The 25,488-nt window shown below is 47.0% G+C and overlaps 1 protein-coding gene across 5 annotated transcripts in view; it reads left to right on the top strand.

Annotated features, from left to right (window-relative positions):
• Positions 1-25,488, top strand: part of LOC147115554 (plastin-1-like) — a 203,946-nt gene that overhangs the window by 134,283 nt on the left and 44,175 nt on the right. For 4 of the 5 annotated variants that reach the window (XM_085989883.1, XM_085989885.1, XM_085989884.1 and 1 more), the window contains exons 2-4: positions 9,120-9,225; positions 9,704-9,867; positions 11,884-12,013. In XM_085989883.1, the coding sequence (XP_085846009.1) occupies positions 9,156-9,225; positions 9,704-9,867; positions 11,884-12,013 (364 nt within the window). In that variant the 5' untranslated portion in view covers positions 9,120-9,155. Of the gene's footprint in view, positions 1-6,098; positions 6,285-9,119; positions 9,226-9,703; positions 9,868-11,883; positions 12,014-25,488 lie in introns of those variants that run through there. The other variant, XM_085989886.1, reaches the window with a different exon arrangement.

Genomic DNA, 25,488 nt, shown 5'->3' with positions numbered 1-25,488 from the left:
CATCGCAACCTCATCCACCGCCATAGCAGCCGCAACCGCCACCGGAGACGTGAAACTGGGAATCCTGCGAAACTGGGTGAGCCATCGGGTCTCTGCTCTCATCCAAGATGCCACCAGCTACGGGGATGCCTGCACCATTCTGAAGGCCCACTACGTGCGGCCAATAAACGAGGTGTACGCCAGGCATCTTCTGACTACCCGCACGCAGCGGCATGGTGAGTCACTAGAGGACTTCATGCTAAGCCTAAAAGTACTGGGCAGAGACTGTAACTGTAAGGCCGTGTCTGCCATCATGTACACGGAGGAGCTGATCCGAGACTCCTTTATTGCGGGCCTCAGTTCAAATTACATTTGGCAGAAACTGTTTGAAAAGGAGGGACTGGACTTAAAACAGGCTATGGGCATAGCGCGATCGCTGGATATGGCCCAGAGGAACTCTGAATCCTGTTCCTCAGGCCACGTGGCCCACTCCGCCTCGTGCGCGCCGTGGGGGCCGCCATCTTGGAAGCCATCTTCACCTCCCAGGTCTCAGGCCAGCCCAGCACCATCGGAGCCCCAGCCCCCACCTAGGAGCCCCACTACTGCCGCGATGCATCGGGGCCCGAAATGCTACTTCTGCGGCCAGGACAAACACTCCAGGCATCTGTGCCCAGCGAAGGGCACCACCTGTTTTAAATGCGGGAAGAAAGGACATTTCAGCAAAGTCTGCAGAGGGAACCCCGCCTCCAACTCCACCACCGCCGCGTGTGCGCCGTGGGGGCGGCCATCTTGGATGCCATCTTGTCCACCCTCATGGAGTCCACCATCTTGCCCCGACTACACGGACCTCCAGGACCCACTGGTGGCCTCGATCACAGTGGATCAATCCAGGCCGCATCCGTTGTCTAAATCGATGATGGACATAGAGGTAAACGGGAACAAGGTTAAATGCTTGATTGACTGCGGGAGCACCGAAAGCTTTATTCATCCTAGCCTGGTAAAACGACTTTCACTAACGATAGTCCCCACACAGGGCAAAATCGCCATGGCCGATAAGACTCATACCTCAAAAATTACAGGTTTCTGCGCGGTTATGTTGTCGGTAAAAGGCACTGATTACAGAGATTTTAAACTATTGATAATGCCAGATCTCTGTGTGAGCGTGATCTTGGGTCTGGACTTCCAGTGCCACCACCAAAGTATCACGCTTACCTACAGTGGGTCCCAGCCGCCCCTCACAGTGTGCGGTCTGGCTACCCTGAAGGTCAAGCCGCCCTCTCTGTTCGCCAACCTCGCACCCAACTGTCGACCCATAGCGACCAAGAGTAGGCGGTACAGCTGGGAGGATAGACGGTTCATTGCGTCGGAAGTAGAAAGACTCAAGCGGGAGGGTATCATCGAATGCAGTACCAGCCCGTGGCGCGCCCAGGTAGTAGTAGTTAAGGGTAGCGAAAAGAAGCGGATGGTGATAGATTATAGCCAGACGGTTAATCTATACACCCAGCTAGACGCCTACCCTCTGCCCCGCATAGCGGATATGGTTAACCAAATTGCGCAATACCGGGTGTTTTCCACCATCGACCTAAAATCGGCATACCACCAGCTCCACATTAGGCCGGAGGACCGTCCATACACCGCCTTCGAGGCGAACGGACGCCTCTACCACTTCCTCAGAGTCCCCTTTGGGGTAACGAATGGGGTCTCGGTCTTCCAGCGGGAGATGGACCGCATGGTCGATGAGAACCAGTTAACAGCCATCTACCCATACCTAGACAACGTCACCATCTGCGGCCATGACCAGCAAGACCACGACTCGAACCTCGCGAGATTTCTGAAAACCGCCCTCAGACTCAATCTCACCTACAACGAGGATAAGTGTGTCTTTAGCACCACGCGCCTCTGTATCCTGGGCTGCGTGGTGGAAAACGGGGAAATCGGTCCGGACCCCGACCGATTGCGCCCCCTACGGGACCTACCCCTACCAAACACTCCCAAGGCCCTGAAAAGGTGCCTGGGGTTCTTCTTCTATTACGCCCAATGGGTCCCCAATTATTCCGACAAGGCCCATCCCCTCCTGAAATCAACGTCCTTCCCGCTCACGGCCGAGGCCCACGCCGCCTTCAACAGCATTAAACACAAAATTGAGAAGGCCGCGCTGCAGGCAGTGGACGAAAACATCCCTTTCCAGGTCGAAAGCGATGCGTCCGACTTCGCTTTAGCAGCCACCCTCAACCAGGATGGGCAGCCCGTAACCTTTTTCTCAAGAACCCTCCAAGGGCCCGAGATCAGGCACTCCTCGGTAGAGAAGGAGGCCCAGGCCATAGTGGAGGCAGTGCGGCACTGGAGGCACTACCTAGCTGGCAAACGCTTCACCCTGCTTACCGACCAGCGGTCGGTAGCCTTCATGTTTAACAACAAACAGAGGGGGAAGATCAAGAACGACTAAATTCTCAGGTGGCGGATCGAACTCTCCACGTTTGAGTACGACATAATATATAGGCCAGGGGCCCTTAACGAATCCCCCGACGCCCTATCACGAGGGGTGTGTGCCAGCATCCAGGGGGACAGGCTACAGGGCCTCCACAATGGCCTCTGCCACCTGGGGGTCACCCGGCTATTTCACTTTATAAAATCCCGTAACCTGCCCTATTCCATCGAGGAGGTCCGGTCTATGACCAGGGACTGCCGCACCTGTGCGGAATGCAAGCCCCGTTTTTACAGGCCCGACCGAGCCCACCTGATCAAAGCTACACGGCCATTCGAGCGCCTGAGCTTAGATTTCAAGGGACCACTCCCCTCCACCGACCGCAATGTGTACTTTCTCAACATTGTGGACGAGTACTCCCGCTTCCCATTCGCCTACCCCTGCCCAGACATGACCAGTGCCACGGTCACCAAGTGCCTCGGCAACCTGTTTTGCATGTTCGGCATGCCTAACTACATCCACACTGACAGGGGGGCGTCGTTCATGAGCGACGAACTGCGCCAATACCTGCTGTCGAAGGGGATAGCCACGAGTCGGACCACTAGTTATAACCCCCGGGGTAATGGGCAAGTGGAGAGGGAGAACGCGACAGTGTGGAAGGCGGTCACCTTAGCACTAAGGTCTAAAGGCCTCCCCACCTCCCGCTGGCAAGAGGTCCTCCCAGACGTACTCCACTCGATAAGGTCGCTACTGTGTACTGCTACTAACGCCACTCCTCACGAGAAGATGTTTGTTTTTCCCCGCAAATCAACCTCAGGGGTGTCCCTACCCTCGTGGCTCTCCACCCCAGGGACATTCCTATTACGGAAGCATGTGAGGGGCCACAAAATGGATCCCCTCGTGGAGGCAGTACACCTACTCCACGCAAACCCACAGTACGCGTACGTCAAGCACGCCGACGGGCGTGAGGACACCGTGTCCATAAAGGACCTCGCCTCGGCAGGAAGCGACGACCAACCATCACCACCACCCCCAGAAGAACCTCCACCATCCCCAGGCTCACCACCCCCAGAAGTACCTGCAACACCCTCAACACATGGGTATGCCCAGGAGGGCACCACGGACTCCCGGTCGGAACCCGAGGTACTGTTGCGACGTTCAGGAAGGACTATCACACCCCCGGACAGACTAAATCTGTAGAAGGGGTGAATGTGATGAAATATATGCCTTCATCAGCCCCTGTGTTTTACCTGCTTTGTATTGTGTGTACCGCCCCCTTTTTCCTATTGTGTGTATTGGCTACGCCCCTGTCTTTTGTCATATAAAGGTCTCAAGAGCTGTATGAGTCATTCTATCAGACGAACCCAATGTGGAAAGACCTGCAATGTTCTTAGTGATTAAAAGCCTTCAGTTGAATCCTTTAAACTCCTTTGAGTTATTGATGGCACATCAACCCCCACCCACCCGCCCCCTCAACCACCATCTGCCCCACCTGTGACAGAGACTGTAGACCCCGCATTGGACTCATCAGTCACCTGAGAACTCATTTTTAATGTGGAAGATAGTCATCCTCGGTTCCGAGGGACTGCCTAAGAAGAAGAAGACATTGCTGTTGATTGGGGGGACTTGGAGGCGGGGGAGGGGAGCAGTCAAGACCTCCTGTGAACGTTCTCTCTGTGGCTACACTTATCTGGAACAAACAGAATTGGTTAAATTGATTGTAATGGAAATCTTGAGAATATCTTTAGCTCCTTCGATTCAAAGTGGTCCAGTTTAGGTGAACTCGAAAACACTTTGAAACTTATTTATGGCCCTTTTTTACAGGAGAAAAATAAAACAGCTTTTTGTCACTTTAAAAAAAAAACATGTCTTGCCAAATTCAGTGTATTGTTAGTTACTTGGCTTTCGCTTGGGCTCAGTATGACAGTGAGCTGCAGTACCTGGGCTACGGCTCTGGTTCATGTTCTTTGGACTATGAATTGACTTAGCATTTAAAGATGAAAGAAAACATACACCAGTTTCACATGACATAATAACTTAACAGAGCTTTTTGTAACTGTAAATGTATTTATTTTAGGAAGACCTTCTTCTTCTTAGGCAGTCCCTTGGAGCCGAGGATGATTTGCTTCCACGTTAAAAATGAGTTCTCAGGTGACTGGTGAGTCCAATGCGGGACCTACAGTCTCTGTCACAGGTGGGGCAGACGGTGGTTGAAGGGGCGGGTGGGTGGGGTGCTTGGGTTGACGTGCGCTCCTTGCGCTTGGCTTCCGCTTGCTCCCGGCGAAGAGACTCAAGGTGTTCGGCGCCTTCCCGGATGCTTCTCCTCCACTTTGTGCGGCCTTGGGCCAGGGATTCCCAGGTGTCGGTGGGGATGTTGCACTTTTTCAAGGAGGCTTTGAGGGTGTCCTTGAAGGAAGACTAAGGAAGTGCAGGGAATGGTAGCAATGTAAGTTTTGGCTTTTTCAACAGTTGATCTGTTACAGTGGAGCTCCAAGTCCAAATCTTTTTCACTTTTTCACAGCTAGCAGTGATGAAGATGTTATGTGCACCAATCGGATCAAGATCAGGCGGGACGATTTATTCTGTGCATGACTTATAAAATCTATTGTTTAGAAATGGGTTTACAATCTTGTTGCACATCGTGTGGAGGACTTCTTCCTCCAGGTTCCCTAGCATAGAAAATCTGAAGAAAAGAATAAGGCTGGGAAAGAGGGAACAAGACTAAGCGTCCAAAAATAAGATTCATATAAAATGTCAAAGCTATAAGAGAATCTAAAATAAGGGACACGGATTAAATGTTGCAGAAGAAATTGTGGATTTAAAGCAAAATAATTTTCAGGTCTTATTTAAAGAACCAATTTGCCCCCCCCTCCGCCACCACTAACAACTCTGGACTCTATCCACTGATTCCATCCCATTGCTCAAGCTGACCATGCACATCCTTGGCACACTGCTTGTTCATGAGCTTTACTTCGAACATCACATTCAATCCATCACAACACACCTATTTCCACTTCTAACATCGGCCGGCAAAACATCTACTTCCACCTCTAAAATTGCATGTCTTTGTCCTTACCTCAACATCTCTCTTTCCCCCACCCCACTCCACCCTTCCCCCAGCTGAACTGGATCTGTTGGGAGGTTTTCTTTTCAATGTTTTTGGTCAACTAATATATTTTAGCACTTTAGCTAAACCATAGAGAGAATAATTTTTTATGACCAGCAGGAGCAGGCTGTAGCTGTGGTGAAATATACAAAACTGGGTCCTTGTAACACATTTGCTATTGCATGTACTGGTGCTGAACTTGGTGTAAACGTGTAACCATTTAGTGTCACATTTTTCCATTTGACCAGTGCTTCCTGTAGAAGTACTTGCTCCACTTTATTACGAGAGAAGCTGCTGCTTATGATTACCATTCCACATAAGTGGGTAACATACCCAAAGCAAAAAGATGCTTGACAATCTTATTTCAGTTCAGAATGAAGATCATTTGGGAGCCAGAATCCATGTAGTGACGCTCCGTAGTTTTCAATATGCAGCCACTGAGCTTTAGCTTTGAGGCTTTTAGCAACGAGTAGACGCGTGTCGAAATAAAACGTTCCAAAACGTAACTTTGTCTTTTAACTGTTTACTATAATACATTTCAAACAGGATTTCAAAGTAAAACACATTTAAACACGGTCAAAAAACCGTATTGCTCCACAGCCATCAAAGCTTCTACCTTTCCTAGCCTCGTGGTGCTTGAACTGTAAAAATGGCTGGATATATCATGTGACAAGCTTAAGGACTATACCATTGGAGCAAGAATAAAGGGGGTCTCTCAGACTATACTATTGGAACAAGAAAAGAGGGGGTTTCTCAATACAATAAGTCAGTCAGGTAAATTAACTATTATACTAGAATATGCATCAATAATAAACAAATGTACATACATACTGTACCATAATATTTAACCAATATTTTAAGGTATTTTCTTTCTTCTTTACACTTTCTTAAACTTTCATGACTCTTACAATCTAGAGAGAGCTACAGTAGGTTGAGAGTGAATTATAGTACTGTAAGTGGTTCTGTTGCTGCATCAGAGCAAGCATCAGGACTTTGGGAGCCAGCACTGGCTGGTATGAGAGTTGGGACTGACGGATTTGGGAGCCAGCACTGGCTGGTATGAGAGTTGGGACTGACGGATTTGCAAATGGATGGAGTGAGAGTCAGTTGTTATAATTAAAAAAAGAAATTCTATATCATGAGCAGAGTAGATACATTATTTAATAGCTTCATGAGAATGTTCATGCATGCTGTTCCTTTAACATGTTGAATAATCACACTGTTTTAGTATTGTCATGTCAGACAGTCTTTACAATCTTGCTGTGTTTTTTCACTTGTGTATGTGTTTTTTTAGCTATTCAAGGCTTAAAGTGTTCCCCGATAAATACAGAGAACACAACAGATGTAATCTAGAATTAATCAAAAAATATAGATGGATTTAAAAAAATTAATGACTGACTCTCATCCTAGCTATTTCCAGATGATGTCCAACTGAATATACAAAAAATTAAATTATTTTAAAAAGGAGTGCTGAGGGTAATGCTTACTTTAAAATAAAACCTTTTTACTTATTGAAGCAATTGGTATCTGTTTTCTTGTTAGCAAGGTATTTAAACCGGTCACTTTAGGCCACTAAAGGCATTAGGTGGTGTGCATGGAGTAATAATTTTTAATATGTTGTTACATGTATAACTATTTTGAATATATGCAAAAATACCATATTTGAATCTGTTGAACACGCAACATAAAAGCAGTTCTGACGAAGGGTCATCGACCTGAAACGTTAACTCTGTTTCTCTCTCCACAGATGCTGTCTGACCTGCTGAGTATTTCCAGCATTTTCTGTTTTTATTTCAGATTTCCAGCATCCGTGGTATTTTGCTTTTGTAACATAAAAGCAACCATTTTTAGAAACAAGTAAAGTCATTAGGCCCAACAAGCCTGCCCTCTTGGATAGATCAACCCTGTCCATCTGCCCTCTCACTATATCTCTCAGTTCTTTCTCGCTGCAGTAAAAGAAAGAAAGAAAAACTTGCATTTATATAGCGCCTTTCACAACCACCGGACGTCTCAAAGTGCTTTACAGCCAATGGAGTACTGATTTGAAGTGGAGTCACTGCTGTAATGTGGGAAACGTGGCAGCCAATTTGCGCACCGCAAGGTCCCACAAACAGCAATGTGATAATGACCAGATAACCTGTTTTTTGTTATGTTGGTTGAGGGATAAATATTGGCCAGGACACCGGAGATAACTCACCTGCTCTTCCTCAAAATAGTGCCATGGAATCTTTTACGTCCACCCAAGAGAGCAGACGGGGCCTCAGTTTAACGTCTTATCCAAAAGACAGCACCTCCGACAGTGCAGCACGCCCTCAGCACTGCACTGGAACGTCAGCTTAGCTTTATGTGCTACAAGTTCCTGGAGTGGGACTCTGACCCCACACCCTTCTGACTCAGAGGGGAGTGTGCTACCAACTGAGCCATAGCTGGCAGTATCACACGCAAAAGAGATTTGTGGGTTGGTGAGACACGGCAACCATAAAAGCCTAGAATTACTGGATATTAGTTTGCATTTTTAATTCGTTTGAATTGTTTCGCTGTGAGTTCAGTGAAATGTTCTCGGCCTGGTATAATTTTCTGGTTAGCTGGTCAGCCATTGTTTGGAGCGAACAGAAGCACAATCCACTGCTCTGCTTATATATTGTAACCAGAAATAGATTGTGAAGTCACTGAGGGTGAGGCAAGGTTTAGAACACAAATAAACCGAGGTGGCTTTGCTGAAGCAGGGTGTTCCCTCTTCGGTGTCTAATGTGATGGTGCGGATTGCAGCGCCGTTAGAGCCGTAGCTTTTTTAAGCTTAGGTGCTGACCTTCTACTCTCAATCTTGTCCAAGTAACAGTTTAATTTGTGAGGATTAACAGATCTTCAGTGGTACAATACATAAGTGCACTGATTGCCCTTACTCCACCTCTACTCAAAAGGCACATAATCCTCATTGGTTTCACCAGCTCCTTGCAGCTGGTTCAGACTTGTACGAACTGTATGAAAAGTGGGTAAAGACAGTTAGAATCATTGGTGTGCACACGATCCATTAGATGCTCCAACCTGGTGCACAACTGGTCGTAATACTGACTCTTAAGGGAGAAGCGGGGGGTGCGGGGGCGGGGGGGGGGGGGTGGTGGGTGGAGAGCCTGTGACCAATTGCAGGGAAACTGGCACGATTTTCACACTAGTGCAATATGCTTTCCATTACAGGGGAGGAGGGCCTTACAGTGCAACATTGGGAAGTCAGTTCAAAATTTTGGAAAAACTGGAGGAAAACAGTAGTTCTGAATCAGCAAAGGAGAAAAAAATGGCAGGGTTATGGGGAAAGAGAGCAGGGAAGTGGGACTGACTGGATTGCTCTTCGAAAGGGCCGGCACAGACTCGATGGGCTGAATGGCCTCCTCCTGTGCTGTGCTATTCTATGATTCTATGAATATTCTTGCAGAGGGTGTGAGGGGGCAGACTATCTGTCGCACAGTACCCAGTCATGAGTAACAGTCTTACTTATGACAGGTTTTAAAACAAACCGACACTCCTTTACAAAACAGTCTGTGCCTCTTGTATCCCATTTAAGCCCTGCTTCAAGAATTAAAGGCATTGAATTGATTTTATGCTCAAATTTAGGTCTGACAGCATAAAGCACGTCCAGTTCGGTTAAAGATGGCAAACCACACAACTCAGATCTCCCGGGAAGAACTGGAAGAAATGAAGGAAGCCTTTAACAAAATAGGTATGGTTTCTGTGTGTTATGAAACTTCGATTTTCATCCCCTCGTTCGGTTTCGGTGAAACATAAGCCCGACTGATGGGGTTGTGCTGCTGTAATTAACCTTTAAAATGTTAAGAAAACACTTCTATCAAAGTTTCATCACTGATAGATGATATGGTTAAAGAGCAGAAGGGGAGAAAACCCTTTGCATTGTAGCCTGCTAAAGAAGTATGAACTCTGTAGGATTTGCCAAGTGTTTTCCATGGCATAATACTGTACTTTCATCGTTCAAACAGCTCGGGAAGCATGATTCATATAAAGTATTTTATTAACTCCGCACATAAATATAATTGCTAACTGGATTATTTACCTAGCTTTCCAAACTTAGTTGACAGTGTGTGTGTTTTTAGAAAAATGATCTTTAAGGAATAGCTTTGATATTTAAAGCAAATTGGCTTTTCTGCTGCAGACTGTATAAGCCCAATTTTTTTTTTTTAAAGATCTTGACAATTCTGGCTATGTCAGTGATTATGAGCTTCAAGACCTCTTTAAGGAGGCAAACCTTCCCCTGCCTGGCTATAAGGTGCGTGAAATCGTGGAACAAATTCTAGCTGTAGGAGACCACAACAAGGACGGAAAGATCAGTTTTGAGGAATTCGTCTCGGTGAGTGAACTGTGCATTTATTTTCTGCCATTTGTAATACTGTTTTGGTTCTTTGTCCTTGTTCTTTGCCAAATCCACAGTGGTTCCTATGCAACTTTCAATTGTACTGCTTTAACAATTAACCAGGACTTGCACTCGGGTTGTACGGGAAACGAGCTTGCCCACTGCGCATCATTAAATAGCCCTACTTATCCCAGAGGAAACCTGAGTATAAAGATTAGTTGAAACTGGGTTTTGTCCTGGTCGCCTACTTGAATCATGTTATATTTTTCCCTGTAGTCCCTGAGTTCTGCTAGCTGGGATGGATTTGGGTTTCCGATTCTTCCAAGCTCACTGTTAACTCTGCTGTGCAGGCTGTCCCACAGGAGGCACATTTCTGGAGTACTCTTCCATCCTGTCACTTTTACATTGTACCTTGAGCTGGAGCATTTTAGTTCCAGCTAGCAGTCCGACGACAAAGCCTCCCTCCTGTGGACAGCTATAGTGGAGCTGATTCCTCTTTGCCTTCCCAATTGGCTGGGAAGGAATGTGAAAGACTAAGGCTTGCTTAAGAAAGTTGCTTTTAAAAATAGAGGAAACACCAGGCAATAGAAACTGATAAACAGGTAAGAAGACACATTACCCCAAGAAGCACCACTTCCATTAACAGATGATGGTGCCAATATTCTGGAGTTAGTTGCACTAGATTCATATAAATGAAGCATTAAAGCTTAATGCATAGGATGTGCTCTGTAACAAGTTTTCACAGAATCACAGAAACCCCACAGTGCAGATAGAGGCCATTTCGGCCCATCGTGCCTGCACCGACACATATCCCACCCGATCCCCGTAACCCCTACACCAACACATATCCCACCCTATCCCCGTAACCCCACGTATTTAATCCCCCTAACACTAAGGGTCAATTTATCATAGCCAATCAACCTAACTCGCATATCTTTGGACTGTGGGAGGAAACCGGAGCACACCCACGCAAACACGGGGAGAATGTGCAAACTCCACACAGACAGTCGCCCGAGGCTGGATTCAAACCCGGGTCCCTGGCGCTGTGAGGCAACAGTGCTAACCACTATGCCACCGTGCTGGAATCATTCTTGTAAATCTTTTCTGCACATCCTCTAAGGCATTCACATCCTTCCTAAAGTGTGGTGCCCAGAATTGGACACAATACTCCAGTTGGGGCCGAACCAGTGTTTTATACAGGTTCATCATAATTTCCACACTTTTTACTCTATACCTCTATTTATGAAGCCCAGGATCCTGTAAGCCTTTTTAACTGCCACATTAGAGACCCAAATATACAGCCACATCAGAGCCCCAGATACACAGCCACATCAGAGCCCCAAATATACAGCCACATCAGAGCCCCAGATATACAGCCACATCAGAGCCCCAGATATACAGCCACATCAGAGCCCCAGATATACAGCCACATCAGTACCCCAAATATACAGCCACATCAGAGCCCCAAATATACAGCCACATCAGAGCCCCAGATATACAGCCACATCAGTACCCCAAATATACAGCCACGTCAGAGCCCCAGATATACAGCCACATCAGAGCCCCAAATATACAGCCACATCAGACCCCCAGATATACAGCCACATCAGAGCCCCAGATATACAGCCATATCAGAGCCCCAAATATACAGCCACATCAGAGCCCCAGATATACAGCCACATCAGAGCCCCAGATATACAGCCACTTCAGAGCCCCAGATATACAGCCACATCAGAGCTCCAGATATACAGCCACATCAGAGCCCCAGATATACAGCCACATCAGAGCCCCAGATATACAGCCATATCAGAGCCCCAGATATACAGCCATATCAGAGCCCCAGATATACAGCCATATCAGAGCCCCAGATATACAGCCATATCAGAGCCCCAGATATACAGCCATATCAGAGCCCCAGATATACAGCCATATCAGAGCCCCAGATATACAGCCATATCAGTACCCCAGATATACAGCCATATTGGTTCCTGTTATTTTTTTTTTAAATTTCAGGTCTTCCAGGAGCTCAAAGACAAAGAGATCAGCAAAACATTTAGAAAAGCCATCAACAAAAAAGAGGGGATTTGTGCTATCGGTGGAACATCTGACCGCTCCAGTGAAGGAACACAACATTCCTATGAAGGTACATCCCCTACTTCCTTCAGGAAGTTTGATTCTTGACCAGACCTCTCAGTAGTTCTCGGGAGAGGGGGAGCGCTGTGGGTTAGACACAGCATGTTGGTGGGTTTCCAGGTCAAATTGATGGGGTGGGAATCTCCGCTGCTGGCTGTAGGGGTGCTAAGTGTAATCCAACAGTGAATTCAGGAGAAACGTCTTTACCCAAGGAGTAGTAAGAATGGCCAACCAGCACGTCTATACAGGGGAGGCTGACTGGATAACTGCAGCACTCGTAATAATGAGCTCATGAGTGGAAGTGGGTTGTGGTTGCCTCGTGAGTGGAGTTGTTTATCATGTGGCTGGACTCAATCAAACATTCATAACACCTGGAGTTTAACTTGGGAGGGGGCATTATAATTTCACTGAGTATTTTTATAGCTCAAAATAATCCATGGAAACTGGTTTATGATGATTGCCTTTGTGATACCTACCTATGGAAAAGTAATTTTTATTTTTCCACATGAATGTTATCAGTTACCTTAATGGACACATTGTGTGCTGAATTAAAAAGATCCATGTCTCCTGTAGAAGTCAGTCTGAACTCCATAAGTAACCAATGAGCTAATTGTGTTTTGTAATCTCTTGGCACTGGCTTTGGGAAACAGTTTTTTCTTTGCTGAAACGTTGTCTTGGTATTGCTTCAGAATTTAAAGCCATTATTGCTGTGACCTTTTACAGCAGGAGTAGAATTTGACAGTTATTTCTTAATCGAGACCTTAATTTCATTTATTTGGTGCCACACAGCTGCAAGGCTTATCCAACATGAAGGCTCGTTTTAGAAGATGATAAATAAAGATGGATCGCAATTTCCTAAATATTTTTCATGTTTTTATTGAGTGCCCATTTTTTTTTTCTTTGGTGGTCTGGATGTAGCCCCGCACTTGATCGCTGGAAGCCAAGGCCTGGTAACAAATTGATTTATCTTTTACTATTATTTCTGGCGGCTTCCACCATTCACCCTGTGGCACTGGTGGCTTCCACCGTGCGCCCTGCGGCACCGACCGTTCGCCCTGTGGCACTGCTGGCTTCGACCTCTTTTATTGTGATTTTTGCCAAATGAGTAAATACAGTTTCTCTTGTTTTGTCTAATTCATTTTCCAGTGAAATGATAGACTATTTTAGAGAATTTCAAATGCTCTCCATTAGCAACAAACATTCGAAGAGCTTAATGAATTGCTTGATATAGCCGGTGTGCTTCATGCGTAGTAAGCGCTGCCTTTGTACCTGATTTCTGTGGTGATGGAAATGGTTACGGGAAATTGTCCGGTATAGACGGTTGCCGCCATAAGCATGGGCGATATAAGTGCTGGAGACTATACTTGAAAAAGAACAATTTGCAGGGCTATGGGGAATTAGCAAGGGAGTGGGACTAATTGGATAGCTCTTTCAAAGAGCCGGCACCGGCATGGTGGGCCGAATGGCCTCCATCTGTGCTGTATTATTCTATGACAGCCAGCTATAAAAGTGGACTGCTTGTCCAGAATGAAAGCATCTTTCCTTCTTCGACTATTTTAAAATAAAGTTATAGAGATTTGTCGTGTCACCTACACAAACTGTCAAACGAAGTACACTGGTACAACTACAATTAAAGGAAGCAATAACCAAAACAAATAAAATGTAAATCTGCCCTTAACACTTAGTCATTAAACTCAGATCAGGAACTGTGGCGCAAAATGCAACAGGACAGATTTATGAATTGACACTTTGGGCTGGATTTTCATTCAGCAGTCGGGAAGGAGGCAGGACTACAACTTTCGGGTTTTAGTCCCGCCTCCATCGACGTCCGGCCAATCCACTTGATTTTCCCTTGATTGACCTTGTTGAGCCCGCCCAGCGGGCTCAGCAGGCCAATTAAGGGCCACCCGGCAACAGGTGCCGTCACAGACTGAAATGTCATCTGTCAAGAATTTTTGACAGATGAAATATCAGTGTTTCACAGCTGTTTGAAGCTGTCAAACACTGACAGTCTGACTTCTAACCTGAGTCCTTCTACGCAGACTCAGTTGGAACTCACACCAGCACTCAAAGCTGAAGGCTGTCACTTTTGACAGATCGCAGCCATTCGGCTTTCAGTGCCGGCTGAGTGATGGACTCCCGACGCCTAGAGGAAGAAAGGCTGTTAACATAGAAACATAGAAACATAGAGATAGGAACAGGAGTAGGCCATTCGGCCCTTCGAGCCTGCTCCGCCATTCAATGAGATCATGGCTGATCTTCGTCTGAGATCATAGCTGATCTTACCAGTTCAGTACCCCGTCCCCGCCTTTTCTCCGTAACCCTTAATCCCCTTAGCCTTCAGAAATATATCCAATTCTCTCTTGAAAATATTTATTGAATTAGCCTTCACAGCCCTCTGTGGCAGGGAATTCCACAGGCTCACCACTCTTTGAGTGAAGAAATTCTTCCTCATCTCTGTTTTAAATGATTTGCCCGCTATTTTTAGACTGTGGCCCCTGGTTCTGTGCTCCCCGGCCATTGGAAACATTCTCTCTGAATTCAGCCTGTCCAGGCCTGCCATAATTTTATATGTTTCGATGAGATCCCCTCTCAATCTTCTAAACTCCAGTGAGTACAAGCCCAAACTATTTAATCTCTCTTCGTAGGTCATTCCCGCCATTCCAGGTATCAGCCTGGTGAATCGCCGTTGCACTCTTTCCATGGCAAGAACATCCTTCCGCAGATGGGGCGACCAAAACTGTACACAATACTCCAGATGCGGTCTCACCAGCACCTTGTACAGCTGTAGTAAGGTATCCCTATTCCTATACTCGAACCCCCTTGATATGAAGGCCAACATACCATTTGCCTTCTTAATCGCCTGTTGCACCTGCATGCTCTCCTTCAGTGACTGGTGCACAAGAACACCCAGGTCCCTCTGCACTTCCCCATCTCCCAATCTATTGCCATTTAGATAATAATCTACCCTCCTGTTTTTACCCCCAAAGTGGATAACCTCGCATTTATCCACATTATAGTGCATCTGCCACGTATCCGCCCATTCCCCCAACCTGTCCAAATCGCACTGTAGCCTCCTGACATCCTCATCAGAGCCCACCCCTCCTCCTAGTTTAGTGTCGTCAGCGAATTTGGAAATATTGCATCCAATTCCCTGATCCAGATCATTTATATATATTGTGAACAGCTGGGGTCCCAGGACAGATCCTTGCGGCACCCCGCTGGTCACTGCCTGCCACTCCGAAAACGAGCCGTTTATTCCAACTCTCTGTTTTCTATCCGCCAGCCAGTTCTCTATCCACGTTAATACTTTGCCCCCAATTCCATGAGCCTTAATTTTGCATGATAATCTTTTGTGTGGAACCTTATCGAAGGCTTTCTGGAAGTCAAGGTACACCACATCCACTGGCTCTCCCCCATCTATTTTACCAGTTACTTCCTCAAAAAATTCCAGCAGATTAGTCAAACACGATTTACCCTTTGTAAATCCATGTTGACTCTGTCCGATCCTTTCCCCATTTGTCAAGTGCTCCGCTATTTTATCCTTAATAATGGACTCTAGCATTTTGCCCACAACCGATGTAAGGCTTACTGGTCTATAATTCCCTGCTTTCTCTCTACCCCCCTTTTTAAATATTGGGGTAACATTAGCTACCCTCCAATCCACGGGTACTGTTCCCGAGTCAATGGAGTTCCGGAAGATGATCCTTAGAGCATCTGCTATCTCCAGGGCCACCTCCTTAAGTACCCTAGGATGTAGTTTATCAGGCCCCGGGGATTTGTCGGCCTTCAGTCCCCTCAACTTACCCAACACCATATCCCTAGAGATACTAATTTCTGTCAGCTCCTCCCTCTCATTAGTCCCTATGTTTGCCGATATTCCTGGGAGGTTATTTGTGTCCTCCTTTGTGAATACAGAACCAAAGTATGAGTTTAATTGGTCTGCCATTTCCTTATTCTCCATTATATATTCTCCCGAATCGGACTGCAAGGGACCGACTTGGGATTTTACCAGTCTTTTCCTCCTGATATACCGATAAAAGCTTTTGCAGTCTGTCTTTATGTTTGCTGCAAGTTTACTTTCGTATTCTATTTTCCCCTTCCTGATTAATCCCTTTGTCCTCTTTTGCTGTATCCTGTACTGCCCCCAATCTTCCGGTCTGGTGCTTTTTTTTGCCAGTTGATATGCCCTTTTTTTTGATTTTATGCTGTCCCTAATTTCCCTCGTTATCCACGGTTGAGTCACCTTTTTAGGTTTATTTTTATGCCAAACCGGTATAAACATGTTCTGGAATTCTTCCATTCTATCTTTGAATGCTTGCCATTGTCTATCCACTGTCAATCCCCCCAGAAACACCACCCAATCAATCTTACCCAATTCCCGTCTCATACCCTCGTAATTCCCTTTATTTAAGTTCTGGACCTTAGTCTCTGATTCAATTTCCTCACTCTCCATCTCGACTGAGAGCTCGATCATATTATGATCGCTCTGACCCAAGGGGCCTCGTACAAGAAGATTGCTGATAAGTCCCTTCTCATTGCACAATACCCAGTCTAAAATGGCCTGATCTCGAGTCGGCTCCTCGACATATTGGTCCAGATAACCGTCCCGAAAACATTCCAGGAATTCCTCCTCCTCAGAATTTTTACTAATTTGGGTAGTCCAATCAATATGTAAATTAAAGTCACCCATGATGACAGCTGTGCTCTTATCGCACGCTTCTCTAATTTCCCTTTTTATGCCTTCCCTCACCTCCATATTACTATTTGGAGGCCTATATATCACACCCACTAACGTTTTCCTCCCCTTGCTATTTCTCATTTCTACCCATACAGATTCCGTTTCATCCGAGTTAATATCCTTCCTTTCCATTGCATTAATCCCCTCCTTTACCAGCAATGCTACCCCACCTCCCCTACCTTTTTGCCGATCCTTCCTAAATATTGTATATCCCTGGATGTTAAGTTCCCAGCCTTGCCCACCCTGCAGCCACGTTTCTGTAATCCCAATCAAATCATACTTGTTTACCTCTATTTCCACAACTAATTCATCCACCTTGTTCCTAATGCTTCTAGCATTAAGATACAAAGCCTTCAGGCTTGCTTTTTTCACACTCTCATTATGAATTAGTTTGGCCCTTTGTGTTTCTCTCCTTTGCTTATTGCTTCTCACCTTTCTACCATCTATTTCTGACTTCATATGACTTCCCTCTTTTCCACTACCTAGGTTCCCATCCCCCTGCCAAATTAGTTTAAATCCTCCCGAACCGCCCTAGAAAATATTACCCCGAGGACATCGGCTCCCTCACAGTTCAGGTGTAGACCGTCCCCTTGGTACAGGTCACTCCTCCCCAAGAACTGGTTCCAATGCCTCAAGAATTTAAATCCCTCTCCCTTGCACCACTGCTCAAGCCACGTATTTAGCTTATCTATCTTACTCTCTCTAAACTTATTAGCTCGTGGCACTGGTAGCAATCCAGAGATTACTACCTTTGAGGTCCTACTTTTCAATTTAGCTCCTAACTCCCTAAATTCAGCTTGTAGGACCTCCTCCCTCTTTTTACCTACATCGTTGGTACCTACATGTACCACGACAACTGGCTGATCCCCCTCCCCCTTCAGAATGCTCTGCACCCGCTCCGAGACATCCTTGACCCTTGCACCAGGGAGGCAACATACCATCTTGGAGTCTCGGTCTCGGCCACAGAAACTCCTATCTATCCCCCTTACAATTGAATCCCCTATCACTATAGCCCTATCCCTCTTTTTCCCGCCCTTCTGTGCAGCAGAGCCAGTCATGGTGCCCTGAACCTGGCTGCTGGTGCCTTCCCCTGATAAGTCATCTCCCCCAACAGTACCCAAAACGGTAAACCTGTTTTGGAGGGAGATGACCGCAGGTGACTCCTGCACTACCTTCCTGCCTTTACCCTGCCTTTTGGTCACCCATTTACTGTCTGAGCTAGCCTTTACCTGCGGTGTGACCAACTCACTGAATGTGCTATCCACAACATCCTCAGCATCGCGTATGCTCCAGAGTGAGTCCATTCGCAGCTCCAGCGCCGCCATGCGGTCCGCTAGGAGCTGCAGCTGGACACACTTCCTGCACACATAGTTGTCAGGGACAGTGTCCCTGATTTCCCACATGGCACAGGAGGAGCATGACACGGGTCCGAGCTGCCCTTCCATGACTTAACCCTTACAATACCTTTTTATTTACTACGATTTAGCTTAATTATTGAATTCTACTTAGAATAAGTTTGTGAAAGTACTCACCAACCAGTCACCTACCTGTTTTCTGGTGTTGTATTTTCACTGCCGCCTCCTGTCCTGGAACCTTTTCCACCTAGGTTAGGCTCCTGAAATAAAATAAATTGAACCTACCTTTTCAACTTCCCCTAACCCCTAAAAGGTTAGAGGAGGTGGAAGGGTGGGAGACACTACACTGTAGTGTTTCGGGTTTAGCAACAGCTCCACCTATATAAGAGTTACTGGCCTCCTGCTCTCCCGACTGCACCAGCTGCTCCCTGGTGACGTCACACACTGATTACTATTTACCCCCCTCCTCTGCTGTTGATTTGGTACGCCTCGCAACTGCCGCCGGTTTTTAAGCCGGGCTCCTCCTCGCTGCTCTCTGCTGCTCCGAGTGGTCGGGCCTCGCAACTGCCGCCGGTTTTTAAGCCGGGCTCCTCCTCGCTGCTCTCTGCTGCTCCGAGTGGTCGGGCCTCGCAACTGCCGCCGGTTTTTAAGCCGGGCTCCTCCTCGCTGCTCTCTGCTGCTCCGAGTGGTCGGGCCTCGCAACTGCCGCCGGTTTTTAAGCCGGGCTCCTCCTCGCTGCTCTCTGCTGCTCCGAGTGGTCGGGCCTCGCAACTGCCGCCGGTTTTTAAGCCGGGCTCCTCCTCGCTGCTCTCTGCTGCTCCGAGTGGTCGGGCCTCGCAACTGCCGCCGGTTTTTAAGCCGGGCTCCTCCTCGCTGCTCTCTGCTGCTCCGAGTGGTCGGGCCTCGCAACTGCCGCCGGTTTTTAAGCCGGGCTCCTCCTCGCTGCTCTCTGCAGCATTTTTCTGCTGAATTCTGCAATTCTTACAGTCAGTTCAGCTGTAGCATTAAGAATCATGTCTCTGCCCTAGGTGTTCGAAGCTTATCATAAAAAACGGTGTAACAGCAGGTGCATTTCACTTGATGTCATCTCTGCCAAGGCCTTCTGTTTGTGCCTCTTTATGAAGTGTAAATTAGAACACCTCAACCAGGGTGATCTATGCAATTCTTAGCCATCTCAGCTGGTTGTAATACAGAATTATGTCTCTTGTGTAGGTGTCTTAAGCTTAACACAAAAATAGTGTGACGGCAGGTGTTTCTTTTACTTGATGTCATTTTTACGAAGGCATATGTTTCTGCTTCTTTTATGTGCCTGTTTACGAAGTGTAACTTAGAACACCTTAACCAGGATGTACCATTGTCTGCCCCCAAAGATTCAGACCATCGGGAGCCTCCAACCTAATAAGGTTATTGATTCAGTGTCAACAACTTATCTTATCTCTATTACCAGAATGCTGTAACAGTTTTAGACTGTTGAGGCTTCCAGATTTCCAGACCTAGTTTGTCATGTTCTAATAAGGCCAGAATTCTTTCATAGAATGGTGTATTTTTCTATATAGGTATATGGCTTATTCCTTCACAGGCCGAGGAATAAATATTGGCCAGGACACCAGGGAGAACTCCCCATCTCTTCTTTGAAATAGTGCCATGCGAGGGCAGATGGGGCTTCGGTTTAACATCTCATCTGAAAGACTGCACCTCCAACATTCTAGATTCTGTGCTCAAGTCTCTGGAGTGGGACTATGAACCCACAACCTTCTGACTCAGAGGCAAGAGTGCTACCATTGAGCCACGGCTAACACCTAAACTATGCATATCATGGTGCTACCCAGGATATTGTTTTCATCCTCAAAATATATTGTTGGGAGACAGGGAAAAATGCTTTCAGAGGGGTGAGGTGCATTGTAAGGGAGATCACCTTGTTCTCCAGTCTTAAAACAAAGGCCTGCACATAGAGTGGTATAGTCCTGTTTATGAGAATTTTTTAAAAAGGAGGAAAACAAGGATCAAAACCACAGAGGAGCTGCAAAGTATTTTTTACAAATGAATAAGTAAACTATATCAACAAAATGAAGGCAAAACTCATTTTGTTGATCTCGTTTAATTATATTCATTCTTAATATCCTCAGAATTCCTAATAGTCCGTCTGCTTTTTCTCTGAGAGCTGGTATTTTGGGTTTGGGGAGGTTTAGTTCCAGGAACAGAAAGCTGTGAAAACTTGGCTTCAGAGCCTCCATATTGGTTGCCAGGGAAAGTTTGCTCTGTGGCAGCTGTGATAACTACTGCAAAGTGACATTTTTTTAATGAGGTTTCCTCATGGTTAGGCTGACCTATAAATTAACTATTCCTAAAGTACAACATTTGATGTAGCAATGAGTGTAATTGGTACATTGGTGTCATGGTGGTGGACCATTAAACAACTAACGGGAGGAGGAGGCTCCATGAATATCCCCATCCTCAATGATGGTGGAACCCAGCACGTGAGTGCAAAAGACAAGGCTGAAGCGTTTGCAACCATCTTCAGCCAGAGGTGCCGAGTGGATGATCCATATCGGCCTCCTCCTGAGGTCCCCACCATCACAGAAGCCAGTCTTCAGCCAATTCTATTCACTCCACGAGATATCAAGAAATGGCTGAGCGCACTGGATACAGCAAAGGCTATGGGTCCCGACAACATCCCGGCTATTGTGCTGAAGACTTGTGCTCCAGAACTAGCTGCGCCTCTAGCCAAGCTGTTCCAGTACAGCTACAACACTGGCATCTATCCAACAATGTGGGAAAACTGCCCAGGTATGTCCTGTCCACAAAAAGCAGGACAAATCCAACCCGACCAATTACCGCTCCATCAGTTTACTCTCAATCATCAGTAAAGTGATGGAAGGTGTCATCAACAGTGCTATCAAGCAGCACTTAGTCACCAATAACCTGCTCACCGATGCCTAGTTTGGGTTCCGTCAAGACCACTCTGCTGCTGACCTCATTACAGCTTCGGTCCAAACATGGACAAAGGCGCTGAATTCCAGAGGTGAGGTGAGAGTGACTGCCCTTGACATCAAGGCAGCATTTGACCGAGTGTGGCATGAGGAGCCCTAGTAAAACTGAAGTCAATGGGAATCGGGGGGAAAACTCTCCACTGGTTGGAGTCATACCTAGCACAAAGGAAGATGGTTGTGGTGATTGAAGGTCAATCATCACAGCCCCAGGACATAGCTGCAAGAGTTCCTCAGGGCAGTGTCTTAGGCCCAACCATTTTCAGCTGCTTCATCAATGATCTTCCCTGCAACAAAAGGTCAGAAATGTGGATGTTCGCTGATGACTGCAGTGTTCAGTGCCATTCACAACTCCACAGATAATGAAGCAGTCCATGCCCGCATGCAACAAGACCTGGACGATGTTCAGGCTTGGGCTGATAAGTGGCAGGTAACATTCGCACCACAGATGTGCCAGACAATGACTATCTCCAACAAGGAGAGTCTAACCACCGCCCCTTGACATTCAATGGCATTACCATCGCCGAAACCCCCACCATCAACATCCTGGGGTTCACCATTGACCAGAAACTTAACTGGACCAGCCACATAAATACTGTGGCAACAAGAGCAGGTCAGAGGCTAGGTATTCTGTGACGAGTGTCTCACCTCCTGACTCCCCAAAGCCTTTCTACCATCTCCAAGGCACAAGTAAGGAGTGTGATGGAATACTCTCCACTTGCCTGGATGAGTGCAGCTCCAACAACACTCAAGAAGCTCGACACCATTCAAAACAAACCAGCCCGCTTGAATGACACCCCAACCACCACCTTCAAAATTCACTCCCTCCACCACCGGTGTACCGTGGCTGCAGTGTGTACCATCTACAAGATGCACTGCAGCAACTCACCAACGCTTCTTCGGCAGCACCTCCCAAACCCACGACCTCTTCCACCTAGAAGGACAAGGGCAGCAGGTGCATGGGAACACCATCACCTCCAAGTTCCCCTCCAAGTCACACACCATCCTAACTTGGACATATATCGCCGATCCTTCATCGTCGCTGGGTCAAAATCCTGGAACTCCCTCCCTAACAGCAGTGTGGGAGTACCTTCACCACACGGACTGCAGCGGTTCAAGAAGGCGGCTCACCACCACCTTCTCAAGGGCAATTAGGGATGGGCAATAAATGTTGGCCTTGCCAGTGACGTTCACATCCCATAAAACGAATAATTAAAAAAATTGGTTGCACAGGGGAGAATAACTCGTGTTTGCCAGCAAAGTTGCCGGCTGCTGGAAATGGCTGCAACGCTATGCGAGTGAAATTGGGTTGGGGGGCTTCGAGATAGGTGGCGGATCATCGCCTTCCATGCAACACCGTCCTGGTGGCATTGCTGGAGGTATCCGGGACAAAGTTCCTGTCCAGGTCCAGCGTTGCAGCTTCCCGCAGCCTCTGTGAATGAAGCTGTGGAGCTCGCAGGGAATTGTGGGCAATGAAGATGTCTGAGATTTAAAGGGGCCATGCACACTGAAGCAATACGAAATAAAATGCAGTGAATCAGTACATTTTTCAGCCCTTTCTGCCTTTTAAGAAATATTCAATATTTAAAAGAAGTTCCAACTGTGAATATTCAGCTGTTAAAGCTGAATTACCTTCCTAACCTCAACAAATGGGAAAACTGCCTCAGCACTAACACAAATGGCTCAGCAAGCCAGGGAAGGGGCACCGTGGGCCTCACACGCAGCACTCCAGCTTTGTGCAGGGGGCCAACATTGCAAGAGTGGCCCTCTACCCACAGGGGCCAGGAGTCCCTCCAGAAAGAACGACGTGGGAGTTCATCACTAAGGCTGTCATTGCCAGCAGTGCCGCCCCCACCACCTGGCTCCAGTGCCCAAAGAAGCTTCATGACCTCAGACCACTGGTCAAGGTCAGTGAATGCATCTTCAAAAGCCATCTCCTACCAACTGCACCACTAGCCTCACATACTAATGGCGAGGCACATCTCCCATTCCTAGCCTCACCTCACCCCCTTGGAGGAGACATTCTTGGCAGGGGCATGGTTGAGCCCTTGCCCAGTGACGGGGCTGAAAGGATACAAGGGTATCCTTGTATGTTATCCTCCTTCTGGCATGCACCTCTTGCTTTCCCGTCCTCATGTCAGCACAACCCCACCCTTGTGCCTTCCGCATTTCACACACCCAAGAAATGCAGCCTGCCCAGCCAGTGGGTCAACAAGAAGAGGCAGCCCGCCCAGTCAGTGGGACCGCAGGTGGATGATTCCATCCCGGATATCCTGGCCACAAAGGGGCTGCCTGGGATGCACCCTTCCGTCTGATTCCTCCTCTTCGGCTTCCTCCTCTTCTGCGTCTTCTTCTTCTGTGTCTTCCTCTTCCCTCTGCAAGAGGATGCTGTAAATGGGAAATTACAGCATAAAATGCTGGAAATACTCAGTTGGTCAGGCAGCATGTCGACCTGAGACGTGGACTCTGTTTTTCTCTCCACGGGTATTGCGTGACCTGCTGAGTGTTCGCAGCATGTTCTGTCTTCTCAAAGGCCTTCATTTACCATCCGAGCCCTTGCAAGCGTCCAGCAGCACTCTCTACCACTTAAAATACTTTTCACATCTATTGCAGCAAGCCACCACTTCAATAAAATAAAAAAAAACAGTCCAAATCCTTAAACTCAAACTGACCTGAATGATGTGTGTGTCCCTTTAAGAGTTGCAGACATTGCCACTGTCAGCCTGAATCTGGCTTGCTTAGGACCCAGCGCTGAATTCAGCGCTAGCGTTGAAGTTCGTGTTGGTGACGTTAAGTCGGCGGTGCATGCCAATTGACGTCACCACGGCGCCATTTTTCCCCCAGGGCGCAGCCAGTTACCGGCAGCGCAAAGGGAGAGAGCAATATGGCGGTCGCCGCAGGACCCGCCACTAGCTGGTGAAAGGCGGCAGCCGCCATTTTATCGCCATTTCATGGCGCTATGGAGTGGCGCTCAACAGATGAATTTCTAGACCACAATCTCACCACTTTACCAGTCACCTCATTTGTACCGGTGCTGAGCAGCCTAACCAATGGTCCTCAATGGACCACTCAAAAAAAAAGCCAAAGATATTTTTAAGTTTTATTTTTGTGGGGCCAGCCACCACCCTGCCCCCACCCCACCCCCCACCCTCACCCCGCACACCCAGGATTGCTTTCTTCCCCACTTTTCCCAAATCCATGCTCTTACTGTCAGCCAGTTCCATGTAGGAGCTGCCCATTTTCTGCCCTCCTCAGCCAATCAGCTGGCTTTAAGCACTGGTTTGGCGCACACAGCTCGGCAGCTGTATGCAAATCAGGCCTGGACCTCATAATGTCTATGGCCTCAAGGTAGTAACAGTGGGCAGGCATCTCTGCCTGCTGACCAATTGTTGAGCACATAAACTTAATAATCTGTATTAAAATCAAGACGCAACACACTATTTCCTAATTTTTGTTTAAATCACCTCAAAATTGTACAACGCCTGACTTCCCTCAATTTTTTAATTCCTTATATGGACCGTAGGATTTTAAAATATAGGCATCTCCTAATCACGACTTCCTGATTTACCTTGTCTTCCCGCTTACAGTTTTTAGCCATGGAGGTATGTGCATAATGCGCCTTGGCCTTTCACATTGGTTTCTCAATTTAAAAAGAGAAAGGCCTTTTACACAAATGGCAAAATGTTTTAAATATCTAGAGCAATAACTGGATTTAGTTAACAGTGGTTCGCAACAGAAGCTTACAATGTTGGTCATCCCACATTTGAAGGAGTTAAGGTTGCTACACACCAACAACAGCAACTTCTATTTATATAGCGCCTTTAACGTAGGAAAACATCCCAAGGCGCTTCACGGGAGCGTTATAAATCAAAATTAGGCACCCAGCCACATAAGGAGAAATTAGGGTAGATAACCAAAAGCTTGGTCAAAGAGGTAGGTTTTAAGGAGCATCTTAAAGGAGTAAAGAGAGGGGGAGAGGTTTAGGGGGGGAATTCCAGAGCTTAGGGCCTAGGCAGGTGAAGGCATGGCCTTAATGTTTGAGCAATTAAAATCAGGGATGCTCAAGAGGCCAGAAGTAGAGGAGCGCAGATATCTCAGGGGGTTGTGGGGCTGGAGGAGATTACAGAGATAGGGAGGGGCGAGGCCATGGAGGAATTTGAAAACAAGGATGGGACTTTTTAAATCGAGGCATTGCTTAACCGGGAGCCAATGTAGGTCAGCGAGCACAGGGGTGATGGTGAACAGAACTTGGTGCGAGTTAGGACATGGTCAACGGCGTTTTGGATGACCTCAAGTTTACACAAGGTAGAACGTGGGAGGCCAGCCAGGATTGCATTGGAATAGTCAAATCTAGAGGTAACAAAGGCATGGATGAGGGTTTCAGCAGCAGATGAGCTGAGGC

Source organism: Somniosus microcephalus, chromosome 6, assembly GCF_052327205.1.
Source record: "Somniosus microcephalus isolate GS21.2 chromosome 6, FLI_Smic_1.0, whole genome shotgun sequence".
Lineage (NCBI taxonomy): Eukaryota > Metazoa > Chordata > Chondrichthyes > Squaliformes > Somniosidae > Somniosus > Somniosus microcephalus.
The sequence above is the reverse complement of the archived record's forward strand: the minus strand, read 5'-3'. Positions and strand labels throughout refer to the sequence as shown.